Source organism: Dermacentor albipictus, chromosome 10, assembly GCF_038994185.2.
Source record: "Dermacentor albipictus isolate Rhodes 1998 colony chromosome 10, USDA_Dalb.pri_finalv2, whole genome shotgun sequence".
In the NCBI taxonomy this organism is placed as follows: domain Eukaryota; kingdom Metazoa; phylum Arthropoda; class Arachnida; order Ixodida; family Ixodidae; genus Dermacentor; species Dermacentor albipictus.
Window position 1 is genome coordinate 34470970 of NC_091830.1, and position 12004 is coordinate 34482973.

General features: G+C 46.8%; 1 protein-coding gene across 7 annotated transcripts in view; it reads right to left on the reverse strand.

The window, feature by feature from the left end:
* The window catches only part of LOC139051030 (uncharacterized), a 58856-nt gene that overhangs the window by 8101 nt on the left and 38751 nt on the right, over nucleotides 1–12004 (reverse strand). For 6 of the 7 annotated variants that reach the window (XM_070528042.1, XM_070528044.1, XM_070528046.1 and 3 more), the window contains one exon: nucleotides 11026–11106. The exons of the other annotated variant lie outside the window; for it this stretch is intronic. In XM_070528042.1, the coding sequence (XP_070384143.1) occupies nucleotides 11026–11106 (81 nt within the window). The remainder of the gene's footprint in view (nucleotides 1–11025; nucleotides 11107–12004) is intronic. 7 annotated transcript variants of the gene reach the window in all.

Below are 12004 nucleotides of genomic sequence, written 5' to 3' on the forward strand. Positions count from 1 at the left end.
GCATTAGGACCCGAAATTAATATGCTGCTGTCGTCCACATATATGATCAATTTTACGGTGGAATCAATGCTCACAATATCATTAATATATATATTAAAAAGCAAAGGCCCTAACACACTGCCTTGTGGTACACCATTTTGCACTGGTAAAAAAAAAGGATTGTTCATTGTCTATATATACTGCCTGCTTCCTGTTTTCTAAGTAAGACTTTATTAGAGCCAGAGGTGTTCCACGGATTCCACTAAGTGAAAGCTTGTAAATTAAAATATTATGTTTGAGGCAGTCAAACGCCTTACTAAAATCGATAAACAGGCCGCGAGTGAAAAGGTTGTCTTGAAAATTTTGCACGATGATTTCTTTAATGGTTAGCTGGGCGCTTTTGGTTGATCGCCCTTTCCGGAAGCCGAATTTCCATTTAACCTCTGACCGCATTGCGGATGAACATTGGAAAAACAAAGAAATCTTTAGACTGAAGCCGCAAATTCTGCTATTAAGGGGACTTGATATCGTCAGTGCAGCGAAGACAACCTTCTCTGTTGAAACTTGGCGTTTTGGCTGAATATTTTCTACGGTTACTCTTGATACATTCAACTCTTGAAACGCAAGCCACATTACTGGGGCGCCATCACGTAAGGCTGTTACGATCTGTTCTTATTATGCATCTACCGTTAGCCCTCCACAATTGAAAAATCTTTTTTTTTGCCCCGCCGACTTCGCCTGTCACGTGTCATCACGGGAACTGCGAAAGCTGCCAATCTGATATGACGTGTTATGCATGAAAGAAAAAAAAAAGATTGATTCTACGCATTTTCCGCCAGTAGGCCTCCACTATATGTAAAAGAAATTGTGGCTGGCGCAAAATGAATTTACTTCGAGATAGCGAGATACTGCCCCGTTCCAAAAGGAATAAAAGGAGGATGCCCGCCGATCACTCTGGCAAAGGCCACTTCGTGCTGCCCACGTGAACGGACTTTTTACACCTATTACAAAGAAAGCACCACAGTATAACGTTGACTCGCCCTTTAAACAGGTGCACAACATCCTGCCAACTATTCGTTGCTGGGGATCCATTTTATCGACATTTTTTATTCACAATTGAACGCCGCCGTGACATTCGATCAGCCATTGCAATCTAAGCAAGGGAAAGTGGACCAATCGCAGGTGCCGGCGTCACCACTCTACTGCCCCAGTCATCCATATTCACTGCGTTAGCTCGGCCAAACCGAAACAATCTCCGCTCCTACGCAGACTTCGTCTCTTGTCGGCCAAACGCCTGTGAAAGTGTGCGATGCAAGGAGAGAGGAGTTGAACTGCTCAGCGGATCACCGTTCGATGCGTGCGTTGGTATTTCCATAAATTTGATCTCAGGCGACAGGATTAAAATTAAAATGTAATAGCTTTACATTTTACGGCATCTGAACACCCCGAGACTTATCAAATCTACCCCCCCCCCCCTGCCAAATATAGTTATGACTGAAGCTAAAGCTTCCGAAAGGAGGCTCAAATTTTTCAGGGCAGCGAAGACAACTCCCTTCGTTGAAACGTTGGCTCTTGGCCGAAAATTTTCTAGCTCAGTCACTGTGTCTCATTTGAAGTCTCTGAACAGAAGCCATATTATTAATTAACAATGGCCAAAGAAAGGTATCCTCAGACTGACGCCGAATTTAAGACAAAGGCAATCGACTTTGTCATGGCAGCGAAGGACTGTATGCAGGATGAAGAGTCCCTTGTTCTGCAACTGTTCATCACTTCAAGTTTTATTTTGCTGGAAGCCCTTTGTCTGCTTCGAAAACAAGATTACTGTCACGGTGAACACTAAGTCGAGAAGCATTGTTGATGTATTCATCCGATAATATTTAAGGATCAATCCCTACAGGACGAAGACTTCCGAAAGAAAAATGAATCCGCTCTTTTTTTATATAGTACAGCTGCAATTCAGATACCTGGTCTAAAGGGAAATGAAAATGAATTCCACATACACTCGTCAGCACAGCTGTCTTCACCGATCAAACGCCGTGCTTTAAGCCGCATTGGTGCCGTCTACTGGCAACGCTTGGTTCGAGATAGCTTGCATCTGGCCATGTGCCACCAAGCTCATTGAACTGCAACAATGTTTGTCGTTTTGCCGGCAGCTGGCGCTTCAACAGCTGCCATCGTCTGCGGTTGGCGCCGGAATAAGCGCCCACAGAGAATGCTGAGCAAAAAGCACAGACATGACGTCGTGGAACGCGCTGTCCTGAAGGCTTTGCTAGTGTTGCATTCAATTTGCTGCCATGTCCTGTAATTACATTTCCTGTAAAGGTAAAATTATAGACAGTGCTTTGCGAAGGTCGTCTTCGATATTTCATTCCTGCCCTGCATCGCCTTTGCCGCAAAGTGGGAATATATTTGGAGGAATAGATAAGGGGAAATTAAGGATACGCCTTGACCTCCACCGGGAAAGATCAAGAATGCGCACTATGACCGGAAGCCCGCACTTCCCACTGCAAATTCTGCAGGTGGTCCAAATGAATCGCGCCAACTTGCGATATATTACCTGTCTGTCGAACATCCTCAAGCTCACACATATTGTTCTCAAGTCATCGACCTGCTCGCATCTGACTACAAGAGTCGGTCAGTTCCTTTGCGGTCCCTACCTTTCTATCACTGCAACTGTGCGAGGCATAAAATGCACAGAAGCCCCGAGCCAGCATTAAAGTATTTTACGCTACCACACATCTCATGGTGCTGCGAACAACGTTGTCACAATTACACTGGCAGCATTGGGACATTTGCTTTATCTGGCACAGAAGTGTGGATTCTATCAAGAAGCGTCGCAATTTCTTCTAAGCATAGCCACAGGGCTCCTTATTAGCACGCAGGTAGTGGTATTCGGACCAGCATTCACGTAAGTTTTAAACCAAAATGTGAGATGTGGCGGCATGCCGGGAGACACTAGCGCTGCCATGCTAACCTTAAAATCCTTTTACCCCAAGCTACAGGTTGGCTACATCAATTGCTTGCGTACCTAAACCTCGGTGTGTAGCACAGCATTGCTCGGCATCGGCTGCATTCCCACTGCAGAGTAGCAGGCAACCTACATCCAGACTGCGCCACTTGCTCAGCGCACAACTCTACTGTGTTACTCTCAATGCAGCTCTCCAGGAGTGATCAATCAGCTTTCGTGTCTTGTCCTTCGGAGAACGCACAGTGTGCTGTCTGGGCCGACTCAGATCGGTGGTGCGGGCAAATTTGTATCGACGATCCCACGTGCAAGGTTCGCATGCCGTGCTAACTTAACCGGTGCGATCAGGCCATCTCCATACCGCCATTTAGCTAACTACCACAAATACTAAAACATACTTTCTATTCAAAGTAAGAAAGATGTGGCTTGCATTGTCATCTGAGAGAAACAAACGGGAAGATATGGATCACTTAATCCGCGCGTCCAGGTTAGTTCGTACACTAAAAAGAAACACCTTTGATGGAAACGCCGGCAACTTTTCGACCATGTCCGAGTAAGGGAAATTTGGCGTTTATTAGACCTCCTGTCATGCATTTGGGCGTACAATCTCTCCGCAAATTTGAAAATAACTGCATATAAAAAAATAAGAACAGGTGAAAACTAAGCCCATACTTGACCAAGCAGTCGAGCTAATCTGTTAGTGCGAACATTCGTCGCATCCGAGGGGACCATGCGTGCAAGGTATGGTGGTCCTGCCAGCGAGTAATATTAACGAGACGACGAGCAGACAGCCGGGTGACTGGTGACCGCACCCGACCATTAGCGCAATGTATTCATGTGGTGGTGTCAGCTCCACGCTGCACTACCTCTTAGGAGCTGCCAATGGGATAGCTATGATTCCGACCAATGCAATAGCCATTAAGTCGCCTCTTTCATTCCATTCGCCACCTGCTTGTTTTTGAGAACGTTCGTCACACGGCGCCGTACATCGCACGGCAACACAGGACCAACAGTAGCCGGAACTATACACTCTAAGAAGAAAAGGAGGAAATGGGGCATAGAGGTTACTCCTTTAGGGGAGCAACTGATCTGCCACAACCATTCCTCCTTTTAGGGGGCAAGTGCCAGGGGATGAACTGGTACTCCCCATGCCGTTACTCCTCCGAGGACTAACAGTTGCTCTTTTCCGATGCTCCTCAAGGGCGTAACGGTCATTATTTACGATGCTCCGCGACGGTGGAATTAATGAAATGAGGCATACATACCCTAATAAAAAGATTAATGAGCAGAAAAAAAGAAAACGAAAAGGTGCCCGAAAGTAGGATTCGAACTCACGTCCTCGTGCTCACAAGTCAGCCCCTCTAACCAGTGCACCAGGGCAGATATTTGTTTCTTTGTTGCATGGAATTATCGGTACTGTCACACCAATGCAGTTACATAACACATGAACATACAAGAGCAACAAATTCAGAGATAGTGTACAGTCCATTGACAGTTCAAAATTCTGGCAAACAAACACAAGCGTCCATACGCGAAATCAATTCAGGGACAGGATCATATGTAGCCACCACACTACGGACTTGGGCAGTCTCTTCTCGGAAGATAGACCAAGATTGGTTGACGGGCTGGGAAATTGAGACAGGGTAAACATCGGCACGCAGGTGCGGCAATGTAAAAGCGAGTCGGCATTTTGTGTATGCTGTGCGGGGAGGGTGTAACGTTGAGTGCACTTGCAACCATAAGCGAGTGCGAAAAGAAATCTGCCCGAGTATTCTTAGGCTGCTTTAAGCTGAGGCACTACGTGATGTGCGCGTGTAGCGAGCTCAAATGTGGACCCTAAGATGACAGAGACGGAAAATTGCTCTGTCGCTTAGTGTGTTCCGTTTGAGCTACACATTGCTTCAGTTGAGTTCGTAATCACCTTGGAACGGAATGAGCTTAGGTATTATTGACCAGCAGTATCTGGCAGTCTATCAATGACTTGCGCGTTTAATGTGTATCGCTCACTTATGTTGTGAGCACGAAGGGCATGGCTCTTCACATTCCAACTTTAAATTTCACGCAATTTTCTCACGAAGAGGCAAACTGCTGCTTTGCATGTAATTCAATAGACAGTGCACGAACTTCGAACTATTCACGATTTATAGACAATACAGTTTTTGCCGCATCACTGCACGACACGGACGAAAACAGCGGAGCGCATGGGGAGTAACTGTTGCTGTTCGTCCTCCCGTTGGTGTCTTTCCGACCAGGGACTAAACACCTACTCTCCTAAATTTGCACTCGCCACGCACATCCATGCAGTTACTCCCTTGAGGGACGAAAGCGCCCTTTTTAGGACTAACTGCCCAGTTAGTCCCGTTTTCCCCGGAATTCTTCTTAGAGTGTACCGACTGCATACGGACTGCTTGCTATTTTAAGTGTTTAGACTTTGCGGAAGAGAGTGTTTTGCATACTCGCTATGAGATGTATAGAGCATTGCTTTTTAACTTCTACAAGAGAGTAAACGTTCATTGTAGCACAGAATGGGCGAAATGAATCATACATTAACTTCTACGAGGATTGATAGAGCGCACAATTTTTTGGAAAAGCGCCAGTCACAGTCGAAAGCATCGAGTGCTGCATTTGTGTACAACGGCAAGTAAAGAGACCGCTCGTCGTTCGCTTGAAATATTATGGAACTCGCACAGCGGTAATATAATTTCACAACATTGCAAATAACGCAGCTTGTGCGCATCTATGCACCATCCCATCGCTCTAAGTCAAGCTGGTGCTAGCAACCGGACACCTTCGAAAACAGCCAGCGAGAGATAGACATTGTAAGCACTGTTACACTGCCAATTATTTATTTATGGCGCTATTCCTATGTGCGTAACTTATGCGTTTTCCATAAAATACACAACTTGCAGACTTAGCCTGTCTGATCACTCATTTAGAGAAAGCGTGTTTTTTTTGCACTGAAATGGTAATTCCAGTACTGACACCACGACAGCTAAATGATGAGGTTGTTTATGCTGCTCCATGATTGGATTCACCGCTAGATGCACGTTTGGGATCATAGGGGCACAGCGCATCTCAAAAGTTAAATAATGAGTCCGCGTAACAATACGTAGCAATGTACCCATGTACGTAGAATCTTTTTTTTTTGTGTACGGACCGGCTAATACAATTACCTTTCTTAGAGAACGGCGAAGTACCGATGTTGATAGTACACTGTGTCGACGCTTCTGGCATTTTGTGTGTGCTCTGAACGAAATGAGAAGTGGTTATTAACCATGAGCTTGAAAGTGAACTAAAGAGTAGTCTTCAGCCACATGCCTGAATCTTCAGATAAGGTCCACCGGTAGCAGATGCACGAACTCGGCGACTGTGCTAGGCCTAATCTTGGCTCAACGTGATCGACATTGGCGCAAACTGCGCTCAGCTTGCCAGGGCTGAAGTTCGTGCAGACAACTACGCAGCGCCACTTGCCACCTGCTCCTTGGCCATCCACATAGAACATGACTTTTCGCGCCCAACCCACAATCGATGACTCCTCGATGCTGACACAGTACTGTGCCATTAATTCCCAGCACGCGCCACATATAGCACCCAACACAGTCTGGCCAATAGCTGATGGGGAGAAATGATAGCTCGTTCCAGGGTTATCAATCAATTTGGGGAAGAATCTGTGCAACTCTCAAGACTGCTCTTGCAGAAATCACGGAAGAGTGCGAAGGAATTTTTTCAGAGAATTTAATGGACATTTGTCGAAAAATCGCTCCTATCGCCCCGTAATTTCCACATTGAAAATTAACCACAGAGTGCCATGACTTAAGCCGACACACGTCCTTTGGCAATGGACCAATGCTGCCTGTGCATCTCGCGCGCTGAAGGCAATATTAAGCATCCTGTGAAACACTGGTCTCAATGAGGTACTTTATTTGTTGTTATTGTTTTTTTCGTACGTTGTGTGTATGTTGCGCACTGTGCATATAATTTGATTTTATATGATACCCACCTCGAATAGCATGCTAGGCGTGTTACCATGCCAAACGTTTTGACCACTGACTCGGAAACAATCTCTCTTGAATGGAGGAGGAGGAATAAACTTTATTAGTAGAAATGAGCCGACGGTAAAATCGTCCGAGGGGGGCGGCGTCCCTAGTCCAGGATGCCGTGGGCCTGAGCAGATAGCTTGGCCATGCTCATCAGGCGATGCTGGTCTTCAGGGCTCGAGCTTGTCAGCTGGGCCTCCCACTGATCGACGGCTGGCCCGGTGATGGGCGGTGTCGATGGGTTTTGTTGACATTCCCATACCATGTGGTACAGAGTATTGGGCGTAGAGCAGAAGGTGCATTTGTGAGTATAGCTCGTAGAATACATGGCGTGTAGCAGGGTGCCATGCGGGAATGGGCCGGTCTGTAGTTTTCGGAAGATCGCCGCCTCTTCTCTTGTTAACATGGGATGCGGGGGTGGATAGATCCTCCTACCCATTCTGTAGTGGGTCAGGATACCGGCGTATCTTTTCGGGACGCTATTTTGTTGGTGTACCGGCGCTCGTGAACCCGGTGGGATAGCCTGGAGAATTTGATCTAGGGCAGCGGCATTAGCCGCTACATTACCCGCCAGCTACTCGTGTCCCGGGGCCCAGACAATGTCCAGTTCTGAAACATTCTCTCGTTTTTCGAGGATGCTCAGGGCTTGTTTGAAATGCGGCCCTTTTAGTAATGTCTACATGCTGTTTGTGAGTCGGCAATGATTGTGATTTGATCTTCCTCTCGCTGGCCCGTAGTGGCCGCCAGGGTTACTGCCGTTTCTTCGGCGCAGTCGATGTCTGGAGTGCTTACCAAGGCCGCTGCTACCTCTTGTCCTTGGCCGTTGATCACGCTGATAGCGTGCGCCGCTCTGCTCTTGTACTTTGCCGCGTCGGCGTATCGGAGTTCTTGTTTTGGTCCTTCGTAGGCCTTACGTAGAGCTCTTACTCTCACTGGCCTCCTTTCTCTGTGGTATTCGGGGTGCATGTTTCTCGGGATGTTGGCCACCGTGATCTTCTCCCTCAGGGGTAGAGGAACCCGCTGTTTTGTGGACTCATATTCGACTGGGTAGCCGAGCGTGTCGCTACCCGTGCTGGTGAGCTTGAGTCGCTCTATCTGGCTCGTCTTGTGGGCCTCAACTAGTTCCTCCCAAGTATTGTGGATGCCCAGGCTGAGTAACTTCTCCGTCGACGTCATCGGTGGAAGCCCCAGTGCCAGCTTGTAGGGCTTTCGTATTAGGGTGTTTAATTTGTCTGTCTCGCTGTTCTTGAGACCCAGGTACGGGGTGCCGTGAGTGACTCTGCTATTTATCAGGGCTTGTATTAATCTGATTATGTCCTGCTCTTTCAGGTCGTGCTTTTTGTTTGTCCCTCTTCGCACCAAGTGCGCGACTTGGGTAACTGTCGCTTGCAGTTTTTTAATGGCCACGCGACCGGCACCGCCCTTCTGGAAAGTGAGGCCCACAATACAGTGTGTCCACCTTGGGTATGTTGACTGCATGTAGTGTCAACGTTCTTTTCCTCCTTTTGAGGATCAGGAGCACTGATGTTTCCGGCGCGCATGAAAGACCGCAGCGGTGTAGATAATGCTCGGTCCTGTCGATGGCTTCCTGCAGGACATCTTGCTGTTCGCCCACCAATCCCGTGCACGTCCACATGGTCAGGTCGCCTGCAAACATTGGGTGAGGGATACCCTGATGTTCTCCAAGAGGTTCGGCAATCCCCTCATCGCCATATTGAACAGCAACGGGGAGATCACCGACCCCTGGGGGGTTCCTTTCTGCGGTATAACTTCTCGGTCCTGAGGTTCCCAAGTTCTATGGTCGCCGTTCTACCGGACGTAGAAGTCCCGGACGTAGTTGTATCTCCGCCCTCCGCAGTTGGTATGCAAAGGAAATTAGCATTTTTTTGCAGTTACCCCCGCTCTGCTGCTGTTTGTGAGGCCAGCCACTGACGTTCACTTGCGAATTTCCCATAAAGCTAGTGGTGACGCAGAGCAGTGCAACAGAGGCTCCCCAAAAACAGAAGCGGCAATGACAAAGAAGTGCTACCAGAAGAACGTCCAGCTCTAGGTTCGGATGACCTAATTAGGTGATTTCTAGTAAACTAAACCTGTATAGTTCCCACCACAATTAGATTGTATTGTTTACCTTGATGCACTGGCAGCTTAAATGTGGCATTGGCAGTTTGAAGAAAAAGAAAGGAAAGGAAAAGCACCTAGACGTTTGAGCAAAAAGAAAGCATACTTGCTATCATTCGAAGGCTGATTATTTGGTACTTTACTGTGTCAGTGATTTAAATGCGCTCAAATTGTATTGTTTACCTTGATGCCCTGGCAGCTTAAATGTGGCATTGGCAGTTTGAAGAAAAAGACAGGAAAGTACAAGCTCCTAGACGTTTGAGCAAAAAGAAAGCATACTTGCTGCCATTCGAAGGCTGATTATTTGCTACTTAACTGTATCAGTGATTCAAATGCGCTGAGAACGAGATAGGAAATAACGTAGTATTTTCACGAAGACTCGAGCTGCACCGTTAAACTGGGAATCACAGGAGCTTGTTTAGCACACGCTTCCGGCTGTTGTGAGAAATATGGAAACGCACTCAGTACTTAAGATTTAACTGTTTATTGTATAAAAGCTTAAATGCCGGATGAGTAGGCAATTCCCTTTCCTTGTAGTCTTTTTCAAGCTATATAATAGATTGAAGCTAACTGTACTCGACGTTTCGTTCGGTGTTCTAAGTATTAACTTCCTGTTATGTTTTGCTTCCTCTTACGCAGAGCAATGCTTAAATATATTATTAATCTTTTTTTTAAACCGCATTCACATTCCCAATAACTACAACATTTGCATGCTGTTAGTTATTGCCTGGCACTGTCGTTATTTTGCACATGCAAATTCATTGATTTTGCCTAGTAATATCTTTAGATGTCAAGCTACTTTTGCAGCTTTTATACGAGGCCGTAATCTCAAAGAGGAAGTTCGCGTTGGCACGATAGTAGCAAACATCTCATTGCGCCCGTACACTTCTATCGCAAGGATGCTTCTATCGTGCCAAGCGTGAGTATACCTGCAAGGCGTAGCAGTAAATATGAAAGAAAAAATTACGACATTTCCCTAATCGCTAGAACATCGGTCTGCTGTGCCGTGGGACTGGGATTCGATTCCACCATTAAACCCATAATGAAAAAAATGGCTGTGGCTTAGCTAAGGTTAAGCCCAGTATGCGAAGCATACTAGCCTTTATTTTAGTTGTTGAACCACTGGTTAGCCTGGTGAACTGCTGTTGCTTGGCTATATTTGGTTCGGCTAGACGAAGAAACAATTCATGCGTTACTCTGCTTCGCCTTCAAGAGTGGAACGCGACAGCGTTCCCGTCGACCCGCCAAGGGGTGTAAGACAATGGGCTACGGCGCAGCGACTACGCGCCCCGCATTGGACGCGGTGAGCGTCGAGCAACGCAGCGTTCGGCGCGGCAACGAAATGTGCGCCTGAGCAAGCGACGCACGCCTGAGCCTTAGAAACAGCTCGTTTCTAAGGCAACACCGCATTCACTAGAAGCGCTTTTGTACCACTTTGAAGCATCGTACTCGTGGCTCAGTGGTAGCGTCTCCGTCTCACACTCCGGAGACCCTGCTTCGATTCCCACCCAGCCCATCTTGCAAGAGTTGAGCCAAAGCCACCTAGAAACAAGCGCGGCTGCTTATATACCGCCGCGACGCCGCGAGCGACGGCGAGAGTTGGAGCCCCGTTTCTCCTCTGTCATGACGTCACGGTGTCACGTGGTATGGCATGGGATGAAGGGTCAGTGAAGGCGACACCGCCGTGCCTGAGGAGCTGGGTCGAGCTCTAATAATATGCTTCGCATAAAAAAAATTGCATGAGTTCTCCTTACACACAGCACACAGCCACAGGCAGGAAAGTTGGCAATATAGAAGCTATGCTTTAAACCTAATAAAATTAGCTTATTGAATGTTAGGTGCCGATGAGTCCTTCGAAAGATACATCTGAGTGACAACTGAGTGGTATCTGTAATTAGAAAAAAGGGCAAGCCAGAGTATGATTACCTTCTTTTTAGCATTGGAGTTATTTCTTAGATGCGGTGGGTTCTCGTGGGGTTCTGGCGGTGACACTGTTGTCTTTTTGCTCTGCGATAGAAAAAAAAATACAGGTACAATTTGGACGTTGCCTTTGTAAAACACCTGCCACGAGACGATGGTTAGAAGAGCAAGAAACTTGTTCAAGCCTATCGAGAATTCACACGGAAGTCAAAACAAGCCACATTACTTCTAAAAAATAAATTATGTGGTTTTCCATGCCAACCACACCCCCTTATGATGGAGCACACCATAATGGGGGGCTCCAGCATAACTTGGATGATCTGCAGTTCTTTAGCGTGGACCTAAATCTAATTAAACTAGTGCTTATGCATTTGACCTCCGTCGAAATGAGACCGCTATGGCCGGGATCTCATCCCGTGACCTCGTGCTTAGCAGCCCAACACCATAACCACTCAGAAACCATGGCAGGTCATGCTACTTATCAATTGTGGCCGAACAAAGGAATCCCAGTCAGGATCGGCTATTCCAACGAGCAACCTTGTTTTCGCCAACCTGAGGAAGAAAACTCACATGATCTCACTATTGGCTTCGAGTAAATATTTCTTTTTGCAGCCAGTTTGGCCACTACATTGGTACAAACGTAAGACATTACTGATCGACAGTAGATCAACCAAAAGGTTATCAGCGTGTAGCCAAAAGTTCACACAAAACGAGTTGTCTTTGTGAGGCAGGCGGAGCCTTTCGTCCTTGTCAAAATTCTGCAGGATGGGCATTCTCTTGTTCTGCAACTGCTGATTTGGTCATTGTTTCATAACCTGTTTATAGTGAAACAACTTGAAATACATAGATGTGAAACTTGCACATGATAACGCAATTAGCAGCGTTTTGTGCTTTTAATTACATTCAAATACGGAACATTATTTTGACCCACCGTGGTTGCTCAGTGGCTATGGTGTTCGGCTGCTGAGCACGGGGTCATGGGTTG